The 21,368-nt window shown below is 40.5% G+C and overlaps 2 protein-coding genes across 9 annotated transcripts in view; both read right to left on the bottom strand.

The window, feature by feature from the left end:
* arhgap46a (Rho GTPase activating protein 46a) overlaps window positions 1–8,085 on the bottom strand; it is a 50,232-nt gene extending 42,147 nt beyond the window's left edge. For 2 of the 3 annotated variants that reach the window (XM_061689018.1, XM_061689016.1), the window contains exon 1: window positions 7,340–7,908. In XM_061689018.1, coding sequence (XP_061545002.1) covers window positions 7,340–7,428 — 89 coding nt within the window. In that variant the 5' untranslated portion in view covers window positions 7,429–7,908. The other variant, XM_061689019.1, reaches the window with a different exon arrangement.
* A 692-nt stretch (window positions 8,086–8,777) lies between these two features.
* Window positions 8,778–21,368, bottom strand: part of sulf2a (sulfatase 2a) — a 75,381-nt gene continuing 62,790 nt past the window's right edge. For 4 of the 6 annotated variants that reach the window (XM_061688690.1, XM_061688692.1, XM_061688693.1 and 1 more), the window contains 13 exons: window positions 17,513–17,569; window positions 17,258–17,387; window positions 16,798–17,005; window positions 15,232–15,490; window positions 15,006–15,102; window positions 14,823–14,917; window positions 14,405–14,464; window positions 14,162–14,325; window positions 12,963–13,105; window positions 12,721–12,829; window positions 12,594–12,627; window positions 12,185–12,238; window positions 8,778–9,936 (listed from right to left, as the gene is read on the bottom strand). In XM_061688690.1, the coding sequence (XP_061544674.1) occupies window positions 9,906–9,936; window positions 12,185–12,238; window positions 12,594–12,627; window positions 12,721–12,829; window positions 12,963–13,105; window positions 14,162–14,325; window positions 14,405–14,464; window positions 14,823–14,917; window positions 15,006–15,102; window positions 15,232–15,490; window positions 16,798–17,005; window positions 17,258–17,387; window positions 17,513–17,569 (1,441 nt within the window). In that variant the 3' untranslated portion in view covers window positions 8,778–9,905. The remainder of the gene's footprint in view (window positions 9,937–12,184; window positions 12,239–12,593; window positions 12,628–12,720; window positions 12,830–12,962; window positions 13,106–14,161; window positions 14,326–14,404; window positions 14,465–14,822; window positions 14,918–15,005; window positions 15,103–15,231; window positions 15,491–16,797; window positions 17,006–17,257; window positions 17,388–17,512; window positions 17,570–21,368) is intronic. The other 2 variants (XM_061688695.1, XM_061688694.1) reach the window with 2 other exon arrangements.

A 21,368-nucleotide genomic window follows, 5' to 3' on the forward strand; every position in this document is an offset into this window, starting at 1 on the left:
TAGTTCAGCAGCTGTCAGAGCAGGAACAATGGGGTCACTTGTCCAAACAAGAGAAGATAAATTAACCAGTTTGGATGAAACTGTAGTTAATCATGCAAATTTGCCCATGATCATCTCACCAAATTACCCAGGGACATTTCCAATAAGGCTGACAAACTCAAGCAAACCTAACATAGCGCTGGGGTCGGGCTTAAACCTCCTACCGTATGTCCAAAATTGGTAAATTTAATATTTTTTTCACAAATTGATAATGTATTGGTCAGTCCCCATGTGGGTCTGTTATTTTTTTTTACAAATTATGGAACTATCTAAAAGGGTTAAAAATGGCTTGCTCTCTTTGACAATACCATGTTTTGCTGAACAAAATATCATTTATGGATTTTCTGAAAAGTGGTGGTTCTGGAGGTATGAGGATTCCGCACGACGCCAGCCGATATCTTTGTGCCTTTCCCTGCGCGTCTACCATCAGTGGCGGTTTGTAACTTCATTTTGAGCTAGGCCCCACCATCCCCCCGAAACCTCCCCGCTGACATGACAAACGAGGCCACGTCTAATGCCAGAGTAGAGTAACAGGGTGAGTGGAGGGGTCAGCGGCTGACCACAGATCCACACGGGAAAGAAACTTACTGATTGTCCTTAAGAGGAAGTGAAGGTGCAGGCTGCGGGCCTGCCAGGATTAGAAATACGGGACAGTCTGGTGATGATGTTAATGCTTACTCTGTGGGCCTGAAGGTAAGAGTGGGGAGGATTATGATTTAAAAGGCAATCAGTGTGAATCAGCTTTCCAGAAGGGGAAGATTAATATTGACCTTATAAAATAATACTCTTCATATTAACAATGGAGCAAATTTGATGATGTCTTTAGGCAAAAATATTTCACTTCAAATAAATTGTAGCTCATCTGTAAGGACTGGCATTCAGCACATACTTGAGAGACTGTCAAAGCTTTACCCGTACCGTCTTCATGGTGAGCATCATAATCTTCCGAATGAAGCTTTTCAACAACCTGAAGTCACTATCGGAATGTTTTATCACTCTCCTGAGCATCTGCGGAATCAAGCTCTTGTTGATGCTGATTTTCAGTGTAGCCCTTCTAGACTCCCTGGCTTTGCGTGAGCACCTGCTCTAAGAGTTCTGTGTTTTCATCAGTGATGGTAGGAGTAAGCCTTCCGCTGTGTCAAGAACAGATCCTGTTTCGAGAAACTTGCCATGAATCGCATAAGTCTGCTTCTATATCAACTGGCGAGCCATGGTCAAGGGAATAAAATGCTTACAAAAACTGCAAAACTTAGGCTGCCAAATGCTGATGGCCTTGAGTCTAGTCTGTCTGAAAGGGAAAAAATGAAAGAAAAGAATGTGTATAGTGACTTTTAGGACACCCTATATAACGTCCTCTGGGCATTGAATCGATCACAACTGGACTGTTGTGGTTGTCTCCGAGCAGGCTTCATCAGTTCATGCAACAAGCATTGCCAACTACAACAGTCCATTTACGATCTAGAATTTTGCGGAAAATGCAATCTAGATTTTCACAAAACTTTGTAGATGGGTGGTGCATGGGTGAACGGATAAGCAATTGAGTTTTGGTCAGGATACAGAAATGTATTTTCAAAATTTCATGTTGCTACGTTATCTGTAGCATCATCAACTCCACAGAATCTAAAATGGAAAAACGCTTCATCTGCTTGTCATACTCAATTACCATAATTTCCTGTGTATAATGCACATTCCCCCCCCCTGCGAAAAAAGTCAATAGTGTGCATTATACATATGTATAGGGGAAAATTGAAACAAAACTCACATTTTATAAATGTATGCCTCCATTTACAGGTTATGAAAAAGCTGTACACTTCCATTCCAATATGCCACCGCCCCCTAGAGGTTATGAAAAAGTTGTACACTTTCATTCTAGTATGCTACCGCCACCTAGAGGTTGTGAAAAAAGTGTAGCCTACATTTTCATTCCAATATGACAGGGGTACATATGACTGCATATATGTACAGTTGTGCTCATAAATTTACATACCCAGGCAGAATTTGTGAATTTTTTTTTTATTTTTAATTTTTTTTAATACAACTGATGAATTACAGCCATCATTAATATATTTGTGGTTATGTTTTGTTTAATGATAATGCTTTTCTGAAATGCTTGAACCATTAAAATAAATTAAATGCGTTTCGGCTGGGCCTTCATGTTTTAAAGAACTGTACACATCTTTCTGCCTGGGTAATCAAACATATGAGCACAACTGTGTGTTTTCTCATTTTCTAAATAAAAGTAGGGCCGTGTATTTAAAAATAAAAGCAAACAAATAAAAAGTAAGCATTGTGTTCAAACAAAGTGCTTAAGTTCAGAATAATAATTTTTTTTTTTTTTTTTTTTAAACTCACAAAATACAGATAATACTTAATGTTTTGATCATATAGGTAGAAGCAAAATCATGCATTGTAAAAATGCATTATACATAGGTTGAAGGATTTTCCAGAATTTTGAAGTCAACTTTGGGGGTGTGTGCTATACATGGGTGCGCATTAGACAAGAAATTACGGTAACTAACTAACACATCACTAATTATTTTTTTGCTTTCATTGAAAGTGGGAACTTGTCAGAAGTCTGCACTCTTGAGTGACTTTTTAGTATTAATACATGGTCAGATGGTCATACAATGACAATGAAAATTGTGGTTTAAGACTTGTTGTATGGTACTCTATGTCTGCCTCCGATAGATACCATGGGTGATGGTATGCTGTGTTCACTTATAGCAGTATTGGACATATTACACAAAATTCTTGGTTAATCTATTACAGACCTCATTTCCAATTAAATTGGGATGTTGTGTAAATCCATCCATCCATTTTCTGAGCCGCTTCTCCTCACGAGGGTTGCGGGCGTGCTGGAGCCTATCCCAGCTATCATCGGGCAGGAGGCGGGGTACACCCTGAACTGGTTGCCAGCCAATCGCAGGGCACATACAAACAAACAACCAAATGCACACACAGTCACACCTACAGGCAATTTAGAGTCTCCAATTAATGGATGTTTTTGGGTTGTGGGAGGAAACCGGAGTGCCCGGAGAAAACCCACGCAGGCACGGGGAGAACATGTCATCACAGATGCTAGCTTTTGAACTTTGCGCTGGTAACAATTCGGATGGTCCTTTTCCTCTTTGGCTTTGAGGACACGACGTCCATGATTTCCAAAACAATTAGAAATGTGGTCCACACTTTTTCACTTTGCTTAAATCCATCTCAGAAGAGAGCCCAGATAAGGTGGTGGCATTTCTGGGTGTTGTTGATATGTGGCTTTCACTTCGCATGGTAGAGTTTTAACCTGCATTTGTAGACGTGGTGAGAAACAGTGTTAGCTGACAGTGGTTTTCTGAGGCAATCCTGTGCACATGTGCCAATATCCTTTACACAATGATGCCGTTGTATTTAGTATTATTATTTTTTTAATGCAGTGCCGTCTGAGGGATTGAAGGTCACGGGCATTTAATGTTGTTTTTTTCGGTCCTTGCCACTTACATGTAGAGATTTCTCCAGATTTTCTGAATCTTTTGAAGATATTATGGACCGTAGATGATGGAATCTCTAAATTCCTTGCAATTGTACGTACTGTTGGACAATTTGCTCATGCATTCGTTCACAAAGTGGTGAAGCTCGCCCCATCCCTGCTTTTGAACGGCTGAGCTTTTCAGGGATGCTCCTTTTATAACCAATCATCACGCAGGTTTTTCCAATTATCTTGCTCACCTGTGGAATGTTCCAAACAGGTGTTTTTTTTAAGCATCCCTCAACTTTCCCCATTCTTTTGTTGCCCCTATCCCAGCTTTTTTGGAACGTGTTGCAGGCATCAAATTCCAAATGAGAGAATAACTGTACAGTATTTGTGAAAACAAAAAGAAAAAACAATAACATTCATCAGTTTAAACATTAAATATATTGTCCTTGTAGTGTATTAAATTGAATATAGGTTGAAAAGGATTTGCTCATCATTGTATTTCGTCTTTATTTAAGTTTTACACAACGTCCCAACTTCATTGGAATTTGTAGATAACCAAAATATGTAGACAAACCAGCTGGTGACAAACTGCTATCAACTCGTTTGCGCTTCCTGATCTAATGGCGTCTGGTATTCTCCATATTAAACTACAATAGCTGTCACTGATGATGTAGTGGTATACTTGCCTGACTTCGGTGCAGGCAGCGTGGGTTCAGTTCCTACTCAGTGACGGTGTGAATGTGAGTGCGAATGGTTGTCCGTGTCTATATGTGCCCTGCGACTGACTGGCGGCCAGTTCATGGTGTAGTCCGCCTATCGCCTAAAGTTAGCTGGGATAGGCTGCAGCGCCCCGTGACCCTAACCAGGATAAGTGGTGTTGAAAATGGATGGATGGATGGATGAAACTACAATAGCATTTTGGGGAAGACTGAAGTGGGCAGATTGGGACTGCCTTCATACAGTTCAGTGTGTTGTTTATATGCTGCAATAGCTTGACTACAACTTTATTACATTTTGGCCGATGACAATTTAGATTTGATACGACTTGAGTCGAACTAATCCAATAAGTCAGTTTCTTAAATCCTGTAAATCCATAATTAGGTGTCAATGCATTCTAAGAACTGACAGTACACGAGTTCATTGCATGGGACACAATCTCAAAGCTAACAGTTGAAGTCCTCACACTGTGTGGACCAACTGAGTGACACCAATTGACTGCTCACATTGTACATTTTGGGTCAATGCTGTTTCCACACGTATATGGTTATTAAAAAAAAAATTCCCCCACTTTCTCTGACATAAAAATATTCTCCATTCACACTAACAGTATTTAAATGCAAACTCTTCATATAGGCTGTCACGTGCATGCCAATGCAATGGGGGGGCTGTAGCTATGAGCTGTAGGGCAATTTATTTGATCCATACAGAGGCCAATGAATGAAGTCATTTCTATAGGGAGCAAGCAATGGGAGGCAAAGGAGAATCTTGCACGTAAACCAAAGCTGCTGCATTAATCATAATTATTTATATATTATTAAAACATTGAGTTAAATTCACCATGTAAGGGGATAATGACACACACGTGATGTATTTTAAAAGGAACAACGAAAAAGGTCAGTTTGAATTATCAATACACAAACACTGAAGATGGAGTTTTGGTTGTAAGTTTTCCATAAGAGTCGTCTTTAAAGGATAAACCTGGACAAAATTCCCAAAGGCAGAGACAAATGTGTCTTTGATAAATATTCATATATACATGTGGACACGGTTTAAGTCCTGTAATGTTGGGAGCGTAGGTTTTAAACTTGACAACCGTTAAAACAAAAAGGAGCAATTAATGGCTTGAGGACACGGAATGCTAAAAATAACGCTAACAGAAAAGCAATGTGATTTTCTTAATTGAGTGTACCTTGATCTGTGCCGAACATTCTACAAGATACAGGCACATACTTATAGAGGTAGCAAAGATGATAAAATGGGATTAGCCTGCTGTGCATTCACTTTGTGCAGGCGCGCACACCAGCTGTAACTACTAGTCACGTAGAATGAAGTACTAACCAAGTCAGTGGTGACCAACACTTGAGCATTTGGTTTAGTCCATGATGGACAGAGTGTTAAACCAGACCTTAATCCTCCCAACAGAAAAGGTTCGGAACCTCACTAGTAAGTCGTACACATACAGATAAACATGTTCCGGCAAATCACCTTAACCTCATTACAGTGTCAATATGCCTGGCTATGGACATATGAAAAGTGTTAGTGTGCTAATCTACATTGATGGGATCAGGGCTACACAAAGTAGAAAAGACAGGGACGCATCAACAGACTGTTGTTGTCATACAAGTTTGAGAATCACTCCCTCTCAACGGGGTCTATTGTCAAAACAGTTGAAGGATGGACATCCTGCTTGTGTATATGCAGGATTCGGCTAGCTGGGGAAATACGTTGTTCTCTTTGGCTAGCAGATTATTGTGAGCATGCAGGATAACAGTGTGACAACATCCTATTTCAGTTTGTGTTCCTCTCACACTCATGGCCACAAGAAAACGATTAAGATGGCAGCAAACGGAGCTATTACTTGACTCACGATGTAAAGAATGCTGAACAGTTAAAGTCGATGCGCATGCAGAAACTAACTCCACTTATCGATTGGACCACCAATTGGGAAGGGAGACTCGTTGGTTTACATGACATGCTGATCTGCTCGAGGCTACATAAATTACACCTGACCACGCTAATGTCATATACATATGCATTACACAGTATGTGCAGTAAAACAACAAACACAAGGCAGCATGGTTTATATGTGCAGCAAAACATAAACACAAACAAGGCAGCATGCTGCACTAGCGGTTAGCACGTCTTGTCTCACAGTTCTGATGTTCTGGGTTTAGAGTTCAGCTCTGGCCTTCGTATGTGGCGTTTATACGTTTTCCCCGTGCTCGCATGGGTTTCCTCGCACATTCCAAAAACACGGATGTTAGGTTCATTGAAGATGAAATTAGGGGTGTCCAAATAACCTTGCCTCCAACGATACAAGGCACTTTGAAATCTTTTTTTTTTTTTTTTTTCCCCCCACACGAAAACCAATCCAACAAGCAATGATTATAGATTACTTTGATATGTTACTGTATAGATAATTTGAAAACTGCTACATCACAGCTTTCTTTTAAAGATTATTAGGCAAATAGTTCTGGATTTCTGGTGGCCCTCGGCCCTCCAACCCGCTAAAACCGATCCGCCCCTGTACTGAGCAGCAGCTGAATCACAACTCCAAAACAAGAGCAAGTTGTAGAAGTTACTTGAGGATCATTAATGTCCAATATGTCCACAAATTGGACCCTGACATGGCACAGAAAGTAGAGGAAACCATGTTTGCATCTGAAATGGACTTAATTCTTACTCGCTTAATAATTTAGTCACTGTTCTGAAGAGAAATTGTGTTACTATTTTAGTTGTATATAGTTTCTTTGCATATCAGCAAAGCTCTATATAAAACCAATTTATTAGTAGTTGTTGTCAGAGACATCTGACTGATAGAGGATGTGGGTGTCGGAACCACCATACTTTTGACCCCCAAACTTTTGTGTGCGGGGCTATGTTGAGTGTTATTTTTAGTATGCACTGGGCAGCTAAAAAATGTACAGCCCTAGTAGTTTGGACAACCCTGCTCTAAATTGCCCACAGGTGTGAATGTGTCAAGACAAGAGCTATAGAAATTGATGGACGGATATCACACAACAAACACCAGGGTCATCGCATAGCCCAGAAGCATCTTATTAAATGTATTATTTACAGTAGCTTTAAATGGAATGTGTAGACGGAAGTAATAAAAACCTGAGTTTGAAAACATCCAGAGTAGAGTCTGAGGAAACTGCCATGTGGGGAACTTCAAACCTGGAGCTCGAGCGATTCGCAGTTGCCATGCACCACTAAACGTGTGACTCGAGTTATTAAGAGTGGCAAATGGCTTGGGAACATTTGCCTTCCGGCTTGGCTGTCGGCTGCTCTTAAACCACACCAAGAAATTAGTTGGCCAAACGGCGTGCTGGTTCAGTAAAAGTAAAATGTTAGGAGGGTGCGAGTGAGACAACAGTTTCTCCCTGGTCTCCAACGCGAAGAATTAAAAACAACAAAAAAACAAAACAAAAAAACAGCATGCGGTGCTATACGTTCAAAGCAGTAGCAACGTCACAATTAAATTTAGTCATAAACGAACCAATTAGCAACATAACCATGTTTTTTGTTGTTGTTGTTCAATTATTAGAAAGACGCATTGTGAAAATAGTCGCAAAGCAAAGAAACCAGTGCGGTCTTGCTGCTGTGGGCGGCAAAGTTGCTCCAGTCAACTTCCAGTCGCTTTTTACAGTTACATACAAAATAATAATTTCAACAAAAAATAAAATAAAAAAACTTACCTTGTCCCGGCCATTTTCTTCACATTTTAAAAAGGGTCGCAAGCGCAGGTTAAAATGAGGTCTGCGCTCGATTCGTGTGGTTGAAAGTCGTCGTTACACGAAGCGGTCCGAGCTGGGAGGAGGAGTGGGGGACAGGCCGTCCTCCACTGGTGAGTCCCAAAAAGGAGTCTCCGCCCCCGCACGTGAGTCAGAGGACGGCCGGACAGACGGAGTTTTTTATATATATATATATATATATATATATATATATATATATATATATATATTTTTTTTTTTTTTTTTATTTTTTTTTTCAAGGTGGAAGACGATGCGACATATTTGGAGAAGCAAGATATTCCCCATTCATGGCCCTTTTTAAGAGAAGTGTTAGAAGTTGGCTACAAGAACGATTCGTGGCGACTAAAAGACAAGTTATCAAAACGGGTATTGCCTATAATTGCCAGTAAAAAACATTTTTCTTGCTTTTGATTTTTTTACTTTTAGTACATTTCATTATTATTATTTTTTTAATTTTAATACTTTTATCGGCCTCTTTTGTTTTTAACCCAAGTATCTGTACTTCTACTTAAGTACAGAGTGGAAGTATTTTTGCCACCTCTATTTGCTAGCCTTCCGCTACCCAGATTTGCCTAGACACCTGGTTGCTAAGCAACACACCGACGAGAACAATTTCTCGTTGTCATATTTGAATTTCAAATAATATCACAATTACAAAGTGATATGGTCCCAATTTAACACAGTTCTATAAAAACATCAAATACATTTAAAAAATAATAATAATAAGACAAGAGTTACCATGCGGACAGACAGTGACCCCTGCTGGACACACAGCAGTGTCGTCATGTTTTGGTCGAAACACTTTATTCACAATTACTGTCAGCACTCAGGTCTACGGCCTGCTAAGAAAACAAAATTGAACAAACTAAAAAAAAAAAAGCTCGCTTAAAATCAAATGAGCATGTACATAACACCGTTGTGCTGTTCCTCTGGCACATAATAAACGTTATAAGTTGATGTCTTCACAGTGTATCCTTATAAGTGCTTTTCTCATGTAAAGAAGCAAAGGACAATCGACATTCCCCTTGATAGTAGTCCATTTGTTTCAACTCACACTATGAGGTCCGCCTCTTCGGTATTATAAAAATATTGTAAACATTTATATCAATTGCACAACATACATTCAATTACAAACTTGTACTGTACAGCAAGTTTACTTCTGTATGGTTATCCTGTAGCACCATATAGCAAGCTAGATTGAGATATCTACTGTGCGGTACTGTCGTTACAAAGGATAAAATAAATGGCATTAATAATACACATTCTGCCAACTATCAAATATTTTGGACTGGTTGGGCTTGTTAGGACCTTTTTCAAAAAGTGGCATGATGAGCTGTGTTAAAGGTGAGTGATCAACACCACTCACACATCACTAGTTTGAGGAGGACGGCTCATTGAGAACATTCAATATTAAAGTAAAGTTCAACTATGATACAAAAGATAATGGCCAAATGGCACGTTTGTATTTAGTGGACTCAAAAGTTCACACCACATCAGTGTACAGAAGCATTCGTATGGACAATGACATGTCTGCACGGCCATGGATCATATGATTTAGGTTTTAAGCATGAGTAACTTGTATGAGTAGCAGCAGAGTTGACAGCACAATCCACTCCAGTCCAGTGTCACGGGGATGAAAGCTGATTAAAGCTAATACTTCTCTACAAACAGTGAAACTGAGTGGCTTGTGCATACACATACAGTCCCATGTAAATCACAGCATCCAGTTCATGTTGACGGATCTTGACCCCAGAATGAAATGTGTGAAGAAGAACAACTCATAATGACAGAGTTGTATGGGCTTCCTCTCAGTTTCTTCATGTCTCTTACCTCGGTGTGTGGCTCTGTAATAAATTAAAACCCCAACTAATGATGTCATCAGAGTGTGGCAGGGCTGCCTCTTGTGGTTGGCAATGGGAAACAGTTGGTTAACCCATCCAACCGTCCCAAATCTGCCCCCTGTCAAGAGAACACAACAAATCAATCCGTGACTTGTATTCACTAACAAGTACGCCTCCAGTTGTAGTCCGTTCCTGCTAAGAAGGTGAAGAAATTAACAAATGACAATAACAAGACATGAGTTAATTACGCAACATGACATCTGCATTGAAATTGTTATTTGAATGAACAAAGAGGAAGTTTAGATGTTTGCAATGCAGTTAAAAACAGAGTGAGGAGCTTGTGCAAAGCTATTTCAGCATTTATTTGATAGCCCACTAGTGCACTGAATTGTCCGTGTGCTAGTACAATCTCTGTCATCACTACAAAGACAATCCAGCACACGTAGTAGAACTAGGGTGCACTAGTAGAATGACTGACTGTGGTGCCTCGAGATACGAGTGACCCGACTTACAAGTTTTTCGTGATACGAGCCATCGTTCGGCCAATTTCTTACATTATCTCACAAAGTAAAGATTTGAGCGCTGTATGGTAACTCACTTCACAACAACAGCAACTATTCAAAAAAAGAGCCTTTAATCTGTTTAATGTCTCAGTTGAAATGTACTGTCAAACTAAATGTGAAACAAAGAGAATTACATATTGTGTATTTTTAACCACCACACAATTTGCCTCCCGCTAGCTTAATCATAACACACACTGCAAACCGCCACACACAGGCAAACAAATTGCATCGAAAGTCACAGCGTTATAACCCTTTAAGCAACGACTATTTGAGCACAAACGGTGTATCAACATATGTAGACAGACAACAAGGCCTACATATACAGTGGGTACGGAAAGTATTCAGACCCCCTTACATTTTTCACTTTTCTATATTGCAGCCATTTGCTAAAATCATTTAAGTTCATTTTTTCCCCCTCAATGTACACATTCAAATGTTCTGGTCGTCCCAAACGTCTTCCATTTAAGGATTATGGAAGCCACTGTGCTCCTAGGAACCTTAAGTGCAGCAGAATTATTATTTTTTTTTTCCAAACTTGGCCAGATCTGTGCCTTGCCACAAGTCTATCTCTGAACTCTTCAGGCAGTTCCTTTGACCTCATGATTCTCATTTGCTCTGACATGCACTGTGAGCTGTACGGTCTTATATTGACAGGGGTGTGGCTTTCCTAATCAAGTCCAATCAGTATAATCAGACACAGCTGGACTCCAATGAAGGTTTAGAACCATCTCAAGGATGATCAGAAGAAATGGACACCACCCGAGTTAAATATATGAGTGTCACACCAAAGGGTCTGAATACTTATGGCTGTGTGATATTTCAGTTTTTCTTTTTTGATAAATCTGCTAAAATTTCAACAATTCTGTTTTTTTCTGTCAATATGGAGTGCTGTGTGTAAATCAATGAGGAAAAAAAATGAACTTAAATTATTTTTGCAAATGATTGTAATATAACAAAGAGTGAACAATTTAAGAGGGTCTCAATACTCTCCGTACCCACTGTATTTTTTTATCCTCTGTGAAAAACGACTGATATCACTGCAGTTTACTGAGTCACTTACAGTACTTGTGAAAGTCTTCTTCTATGACTGTATTATCGTGCCCCCCCCCCCCCCCCCCGGTGGCCAAGTTGCACCCACCAGAAAGGAGTCGCATTGACTTAATTATGATGCACAACCTGATTAAATGCTTTTCATTCTATTTAACTATGTTATCACCATGTTTTATAAAGTACAATTATTACAGTGTGCTAGTTTCCTCATAATAATAAAAAAAAAATACAAAAATGTTTGTTGGGCTTTTTGGGGAGGCTGGAACAGATTAATGGCATTTCCATTCATTTCAATGGGGAAAGATGATTTGGGATATAAGTGTTTTGAGTTACAAGTGTGGTCACAGATTGAATTAAACTCCTATCTTAAAGCACGACTGTACTGTATGACATTTCTGCACACCAGTAGAATAACTGGGTGTGCTAGTCAAATAACTACATGTTAAAAACTATGCACAAGTTGCCATCTGAATGCAACTAGTATTACTACTGAAGTTGATGCCAACTAGAAAAATTTTATAATGTCACTAGGTGTACTAGTAGCACGGAGTTGTCAAGTAGTGGACAGCATTGCCTCACTGGTAACATTTAGTCAGTCTACTAGTGTGCAGAATTGTCTTAGTAGTGTGGACAAAGAGCATACTAGTAAATGGAGAATTCAGGGCACTCATAGGATATGGAATAAAAGCTCAGACGGCTTGCCATAGGAGCTTGGCATGCTACAAGGGAACAGATGGCTTATAACAAACTCACAGTGATTTGGACGACGGTTTCTTCACTTTTGGCCTCTTTCGACGATAAACCGGCCTGAAGCATGCACAGCACGATGACGTGCAGAGCAAATGCATGTAAACAAACACAGGTATAAACACACACACACACATGCATGCACACAAACAAACACACACACACACAAACAAACAGCAGAGATTAGAAATTACATGTCATTGCAAGAATATTTTCTTCGGCTTCTGCTTCTGGATGCTTAAAAAGGCTTTCTTTGGGAGTCATGGCAGTTGGAACTTCAGTAAGTAATTTGAGCAGGAAAACAACCGAAGACACATCAGGGAAGCTGAAACTTCCCCGAGTTCTTATTGTAACCTGAATTCCATCTGCGGGGTTTGTAAAAGTAATCAGGAGAAAGGATAGTGGAAGAAAATACCTGTATTCACTAAAGTAGTTTCGCTCTTTGCCTCCTGAAAAGAAATGTAAGTAACATTAGTTTCACACTGACATGACTGGAGTTGCTCCAATTCATCAAGTTTGCCTTCAGGGCCTTGCACGCTCACCCTTTTCAGGGTTGCACTGCTTGTGTCCCTTGCAACCCCGTAATTCCATGAGCTGTTGATGCATCGAATTCAAAGCGTTGCGGTCTAGGGTGCTGACAGCATTAATCAGCTGAAGGAATAATACAAACATAACTCAACTTTATACATAACAATGAGGCTAAGACAAACAAATCTGTAGTCTCCATATGGAAATTCTGATTGTGTGCGATTGAACAATGAATGTGCGACTCGAGAAGGAATACCTGGTATGGGTCTGTGTTGAGGTCAAAATACTCCAGGAAGCCCGTTGCAAACTCACAGAACAGGAAGTTGTGTGTGTCATTGATGGTCCTCAGGCACCAGTAGGTATTGTTGTTGGCACTGGTACATGCACAGAATGGCCCCACTGAGGCAGGGAGGGCGCAGAGACGTGGAAAACGGAAATCACGACAGTGTTCCAAACTATTGTTTTTGTCAAAGCTGTCCTGGGATTTACAGTAGCTAAATATAGGCCACCGTTCCAACAAACACTTATCAGAAGTGACAAGTTCATGCATTCATCTGTTTTCTATACAGTAAGCTGAGTAACGGGGCAGCGGGACCAAGCCCTGCCATGAATAACGGAACCGTGAGTATTTGGCGCCCCTCAAAAAGGTCCACAACTGCCTAAAGATGCCACAAGTTGGTGACAAAGCACTATTTTTGTCTAAACGAAACGCCTCAACATGGTTCTCTGACACCAATATGCCACAAGACTGTGGCAAAGCACGATTTTGGTACAAATTAAATTCCTCAACTCACATCTTCCTTGACACCTGGCTACCACTAGATGGAGCCAAAGTAAAACTTTCATAGTTTTCCCCTTAGCATAACAATTGCAAATAGATTAGTTTTTCAGCGAATAATTCAAGAAAGGTCCGCCCCCCCATAAAGAATCCACAATTAGGTGAATTTGCAAATGCAGAACCACAAACTCCTAAACCTTGTTGAGTTGAAGCTGTTATACAGTAGCTGCAAATCCCGGGGTACATATTGCCACACTGTACTATTGTGATTGGTGACTTCAAAGGGTGCAAACTGATAAGAGTACAAATGAGTCATTATGGCACCCAACACTGGAAATACAATACATGGGGGTTCTCGGTTTACGACTGAATTCTGTTCCAGTGGTGGCAACGTAACCCAAGTGTGCACATCAATCGGAACACATGAAGTCTATCACAAACCTACACTAAATTAGTAGTGAAGTCATAATTACAGTAAATATTTGTATGAAGAACACTTCTCATCCATAAATATAAAACAATCAAATCAAAAACAGTAATTGTGGCAGTAACTGAGCGTGTCAACGTGTTCTTACGCCGTGCGCTGTTCATAACCTCGAAATGTCATATGTCTGGACTGTCCTAAACCAAGAACCCGTTGTAATGGAAAGAGTACAAAGTTGTGTCTAATTTCTTACTTGTCCAGAAGGGGGCGGTCTGCCAGTGATGATTGTCATGGGTGAAGCAAGTAAGGCCAGGCATGCTGCAGGTGTCATTGTTCTGGAGCCTTTTCAGGAATTTCCGGAGTTTCTTCCTGCGCTTCTGCTCCTTCTGCAGCCACTGCGTCTTCTGCTTTGGCATTCTGATGAGAGGAGATAAAAACACTAAAACACTGATACCCACCGCTCATTATGCCTTAGTCATCAAACACTAAATTATACCTGAGCGAATGCACACGTCCAGTGCGCAGCATATAGTTGTCTTTATTCTTGAGCAGATAGCTGTGACGATAATGTTGAATCAGAATCATCTTTATTGGCCAAGTATTTATAAAAAAAAAAATAAAAAAAAAAAAAGCGTGGGCCAAAAATCCCTTCTGAACTATTTGCAAACCTGGTCACCAACTCCCAAAACATCTCATCGCTGTGTTTGCCAACAAGGTACGCATTTCACTCTTTAAAATGCACAATGTTTGATTAATTTTTTTGTGCATTTCTGGCTGATGTCCTATTACCATAATCAATAAACAATAATACAAAATAGAGATTTAATTTCTTTGTAAGTGAGCAAACTTCAGCAGGGAATCCAATAATTATGTCCCCCACTGTATGGGACACAGGAATAGTGACTAATTCTCACCTGGGAGTGTTGCACTGACATTCCTCTGGTCGCACCCGTTTTAAGTGTCCTTTGACCTCCCGCAGATTCTTTATTTTGGTCTGCAAAGTTTCAATCTAGCAAGAACAATAACGACACAGGTAAGTAAACAATGTTACAAAGTATTTTGTTTTGCGTCTAAAAATACAACAAATATGACCATACCTCATGCTCAACGTGCATTTTGTGGTCTTTCCATGCCTGCAGGGACTTATAGAGGCCACCGTCACATTTCACTGTGTCATTCATTAGAATAGAGCATCTATCAAGAGCAAACATCAAAGAAATCAAAAAGATATCAATTCATGTGAATGATGTCTTCCCTACTGTATGGCATTATTCTAGATCACCATAGCATTAAGCGCCAATGACCACATGTGCACAAACAAACCTGTATGTGACCTTGAGAGCGGCAAGTGGAGTCAGTCTGTTGTCAGTGGTGGGCCTGGCTGTGATTCCCATGCCACTGAACTCTTCATCGTCCTCCTCATGCCCGACTCCTCTGCTTCTGTCCAAAGTCCAGCTATCGTTCTGAAAGCTTGCGGGATGGTAGGACTCTTCTAGGTCTACAGCGTACACGTCTCCATCCAGCTCAAAGGACACAGAGCGGGCCCAACGCTTCCTAGAGGCAGACTTACTTGACTTAAGCTCTGAAAAGGACAAGACAAATATATTTGATTATAATGAAAAAACAGATTTTTTTGAAAATATCAAAGGATGAAAATGTGCTTAGAACACTTCATATACTAATTCCATGAGCCAGATTTCATTTATGTTATTCCTTGGCCCAACTAAATAAAGGAGAAATATTGATTAAAATTGACATTTTAAATGGCTTATAAACATATAATTGGGTCTCTGGAGTGCTTGACCACCCATCAAGTGTGAGAATAAAGAACCAAGTAATATTATGTTTTCCCAGCTTTGATTGAGCTAAGTTGCATATTTCACATTAAATATACAGTATATGACAGCACACCACCAAACAAAAATGTCAACAAGTATATACACTTAAATAATGACGATCCCGTCTCAAGTTAGTCACATATGTACGCAATGTGACATTTGGGCCTGTTTCGTTGAACACAAAGGTATTGTTCTGTATGTATTATTTATGTAAGTTATGTATCCAAAAGTGTTCTATAGGGTTGAGGTCAGGATTGTCCAGGGCAGTCGAGTTCATCCACATCAAACTCTATGTCTTTATGAACCTTGATTTGTGCACTGATGCACAGTCATGGTGGAACAAGAAGGGACCATCTGCAAACTGTTCCCACAAAGTTGGAATTGGCCAAAATATCAGCTCCTGAGCTCCAGTGAAAGGAAATCTCAATGCTCCAGCATACTCAGAGATTTTACCCCTTCTTCTTCCAACATGTCTGTGCACCGGTGCACAAAACAAGGTCCATATAGACATGGACAAGACAATTTGGTATGGATGAACTCGACTGGCCTGTTCAGAGTCCCGCCCTCAAACCAATAGAACACCTTTGGGTTAATTTCAAGTGGACAGTGAGCCACGTCTTCATGTCCAACATCGGTGTGTGACCTCACAAATATGCTTCTGGATAAATGAGCAAAAATTCCCATAAACTCACTCCTAAACCTTGTTGAAAGCCTTCTCACAAAAGTTGAAGCTGTTACAGCTGCAAGGGGTAGATCAACATCATATTAAACCGTATCTTCACTTAATATCATATGAGAATCAAGGCAGGTGAGCAAATACGTTTGCCAATATAGTGTATCTCCTTAAAACCAGTTGATGGCAGCATAGATACATCCTTCTTTTTTTATGAACCTTCAAAACCTTGTAATTTTTGTTAGCAATAAGTACACCATTGACAAGGATTTGCAGGCCACTGCAAGAACCTTTTAAAACGAAGGACATACATCTGAAGAAGAAAAAACAAGCTTTAACAATAGCTACATAATAGTGAGAGATAAAAAATGTGCTTACTCTTCTTAGTGAGGAGTTTCTTTCGCTTCAGGACGGATGTTCTAAAGCCCAAATTGCCGCAGTTGCAGTTGTCTGCACTTGACAAAGAAGACAGCCGGGGGCCACGGCTGGCCATCAGAGCCTGCATTCGAGGGGCATAGAGACTAGCCATGCCCTTGCACTTATACAGCCGCAGTTTGCCAGACGGGTCCTCCACGCACTGCCACTTCTGAATACAAACAAACAGTAGGAAATGTAATGATGGTGCAGGACTAACAATATTGTGGAGAATAATTTAAATACTAGATGCCAGGCCACGATATTCGAGCGAAAACAAATACACTAAAGGGCTCTATTACACACGCACACACACACACACACACACACACAAACACACCCACACTCATTTCTTATTGATGTCACTGTAATGTCACCCTGTACTGTATGTGCAACAGACCACATGGTCATAGTGGTCAGATACCTGGCCCCGCTGTTGACAAGAAGTCTGGTACTCTGTCTTCTGGCACAGCTCCCTGACTCGCTGGTATTTAGGCAGGAAGTTCTCCTCCTGAGCCATTTCCTTCCCATCGGCCATTTTGTGCAGAGGCTTTCTGCAAGAACAGGGAAAGAATCATAAGACTACCAGGAAGCCAGGGATGAAGAGTCTGTTATCAGCAGAGGACAATGCCTCGAATGAAAACATGTTAGAAAAGTCACAAGTCGCAGTAAGACATACCCTCTCTCCACAAGGAAGGAATCTCTCCAAGTTTTAGCTTTCCTGTTTAAATTGAACCTGTTAAAAAGGGAGAACACATACAGTAAGCATTTATTATAAGTGAGAGTAAACAATATCACCTATACAGTGTTTCCCTACTTAATCATCATTCGTTTTCTGTGAATTTACCTATTTGCAGATATTATTTTTGGTGCATATTATTTCCTAAAGAACTCACCCACTCGCTGTTTCTGTGCTCAGGTCAAAGCCCTGTCTTAGGGCTGGGCAATTAAATGATCACAATTAGTGATAACGATAAATTCCAGGTCAATCACGATGATCAGCTCTGTGCATAATTCCTCGATCAAACATGGCAGAAATGTGCGTAATAACAGTCAAAGTAGTTCGTTTTTCCTGCTCTACTTTCATTTGCAAGTTGTCCAAGCAAACAGAAACTGCGTCTCCTTGGGTTCCCCGCTCCATAGGGAGACGCCCCGTCTGACTCAGCCATCCTCCCACAGAGACGATCGACTCATTGGCAGCTCCTCCTCGCCCTGGCGAATTCCCGCAGCGGGCTGTCCGTCAAGCAACAAGTTTTTCCAAGAAGTACCATGCAGGTGATTATATGAAAAGCAGAAAACTGCCACTCACTGCTGCCAGCACACGTACATGCTTCTTCGTATGTGCTAAAGCTATGTAGCATTAGCAGTTCGGCCACCACATAGCAGCAACAATTGTTGCTGCTGTTAAACAACTCAGGACAGAGCACCTTTAGCTTGAAGCCATCCACTTTTCAAGTGAGCAAAGGTATTGGAACAGACATGATTAAATTAACGTAAAGTGAATAACATTTAATATTGGGTGGCATATCCCATACTTGCAATAACTGCATCAAGCCTATGACCCATTGACTTCACTAGACTGTTGCATTCTTCATTTGAAATGCTTTTCCAGGCCTTTACTACAGCCTCTTTCAGTTCTTGTTTGTTGATGGGGGTTTCTGCCTTCAGTCTCCTCTTCAGGAGGTAGAAAATACGCTCTATTGGGTTAAGGTCTGGTGATTGACTTGGCCAGTCTAAGAACTTCCACTTTTCCCCCTTGATGAAGTCTTTTGTTGTGTTGGGACTGTGTTTTGGATCATTGTCTTGTTGCATGATAAAGCTTAGCCGATTAATTTGGATGCATTTTTCTTTAAATTGCCAGACAAAATGGTTTGCCAACCTCCACAGGGCAGGGGTGAAGCTATCACAATCCACTGTTCGAAGAAGACTTCGAGAGGAGAAATATAGAGGCCATACCACAAGATGCAAACCACTCATCAGCAAAAAGAATCAGAAGGCCACATTTGATTTTGCAAAGAAATACAGAGATGAGTCACAAAAGTTTTGGAACAAAGTTTTCTAGACTGATGAGACCAAGATTAACCTCTACCAAAGTGATGGAAAGGCCAAAGTATGGAGAAAGAAATGATCCACTTATGATCCAAAATACACAAGCTCATCTGTGAAGCATGGTGGAGGTATTGTCATGGCTTGGGCTTGTATGGCTGCTTCTGGAACGGGCTCACTAGTCTTTAATGATGATCTAACGCAAGATGGTACCAGCAGAATGAATTCTGATGTCTACAAAATAATTTTGTCTGGCAATTTACAGAAAAATGCATAAACTAATCGGGAGAAGCTTCATCATGCAACAAGACAATGATCCAAAACACACTGCCAACACAACAAAGGACTTAATGTCAATGTCTGTTCCAATACTTTTGCTCACTTGAAAAGTGAGTGGCTTCAAACAAAAGGTGATCGGTCCTGAGTTGTTAAACTCATCCAGATGTAAATACTATGAAATGAAAGCTGGAATTCTAAACTTTTGTCTCATATCCATCTTTTGATCTGAAACCTGAATGTCTTCAGTACACAACAAATACAAAGGAATTGACCTTGCCGTTCCAATACTTGTGTGAGTGTGTGTATGTATGTATGTATGTATATATATATATATATATATATATATATATACACACACATATCATCATCATATATATCATATATATATATATATATATATATGATATATATCATATATATATATATATATATATGTATGTATATGTATCCTCAAAGTATTCTTTCCATCTATCCAGCACACTGCTGGCATTTTCATCTCTATCCTTGATCACCATAACCTGCTGCACATCCTTCCCATCTCTATCTCTCTGTCTGGCCAACCTGTATAGATCTTTTTCTCCTTCTTTAGTGTCCAACCTGGCATTCATGTCATCATATGCCTCGTTTGGCCTTTGCCACCTCTACCTTCACTCTAATTTGCATCACCATGCATTCCTTTCTCCTCTCCTCAGTCCTTTCAGTGTCTCACTACTTCTTAGCTAACCTCTTTCCATGTATGATTTCCTGTACTTTGAGGTTCCACCACCAAGTCTCCTTCTCCATTTTCCTACCAGAAGATACACCAAGTACTCTCCTGCCTGTTTCTCTGATCACCTCGGCTGTAGTAGTCCAGTCTTGTGGAAGCTCCTCTTGTCCACCAAGAGCCTGTCTCACTTCTTCCCGAAAAGATGCACAACACTCGTCCTTTCTCAGCTTCCATCACATGGTTCTCTGCTCTGCCTTTGTGTTCTTAATCTTCCTCCCCACCACCAGAGTCATCTTACATACCACCATCCTATGCTGTCTCACCACACTCTCCCCTACCACTACCTTACAGTCGGTAACCTCCTTCATATTACATCGTCTGCACAAAATGTAATCCACCTGCGTGCTTCTACCGCCGCTCTTGTAGGTCACCCTATGTTCCTGCCTCGTCTGGAAGAAACTGTTCACTACAGCCATTTCCATCCTTTTTGCAAAGTCTACCACCATCTGTCCTTCGAGATTCCTTACGTGGATGCCGAACTTACCCATCACTTCTTCATCACCCCTGTTTCCTTCACCAACATGTCCATTAAAATCTGCACCAATCACAACTCTCTCTCTGTCTAGGATGCTCAGAACTACTTCGTCCAGCTCCTTCCGATCCGGTATGGAATTCTTTGGATGAACGCTCATATTTGTTTGGCAAAGTTAAAAGCCCCTCCTGACGCAACCCTTTGCATTTATCCGGGCTTGGGACCGGCTTACAGTTTGCACTGGCTTGTGTCCCCCATAGGGCTGCATCAGAATTACTTCGTCCAGCTCCTTCCAGAATTTCTCTTTCACCTCTAGGGCGGATGACTGGTTAGAGCGTCTGCCTCACAGTTCTGAGGACCGGGGTTCAATCCCCGGCCCCGTCTGTGTGGAGTTTGCATGTACTCCCCGTGCTAAATTGCTCGTAGGTGTGAACATGAGTGCGAATGGTTGTTTGTCTATATGTGCTCTGCAATTGGCTGCTGACCAGTTTTCCGGGTGTACCCCGCCTTTCAGCTGAGATAGGCCCCAGCATACCCGCGACCCTAGTGAGGATCACTGGTTAAGAAAATGGATGGATTATTTATAGTGTTAAATGTATTGTTATATTTTAAGTCGAAACTATGTAATCGGTATTGTTATTAAAGATGATGCAAATTTGCAAGTGGCAATAATATTAACACTGTATGTGGCACCATAACTTCAAAATTATAGTCTTCACATTTTAAGGCATCTTCATTATCCCAGAGGGGGGTAGTTTGTTTATTTTGGCTGTAGCATGTTGATTATTCCTTAATTTACTGAATACACGTTAATAAAATGTTCATCTAGTCTCTAATTTCTCCAGTTTTCAGTACAGATGCTGTAAAACTCAATAATTTTTTTTTAAAACAATATTAAAAAATTGTGATAATGATCGAGATTGGACGATATGAAAAAAATAATCGTGCAATTTTTTTTGCCATATTACCCAG

The sequence above is a fragment of the Phycodurus eques genome, chromosome 10, assembly GCF_024500275.1.
Source record: "Phycodurus eques isolate BA_2022a chromosome 10, UOR_Pequ_1.1, whole genome shotgun sequence".
In the NCBI taxonomy this organism is placed as follows: domain Eukaryota; kingdom Metazoa; phylum Chordata; class Actinopteri; order Syngnathiformes; family Syngnathidae; genus Phycodurus; species Phycodurus eques.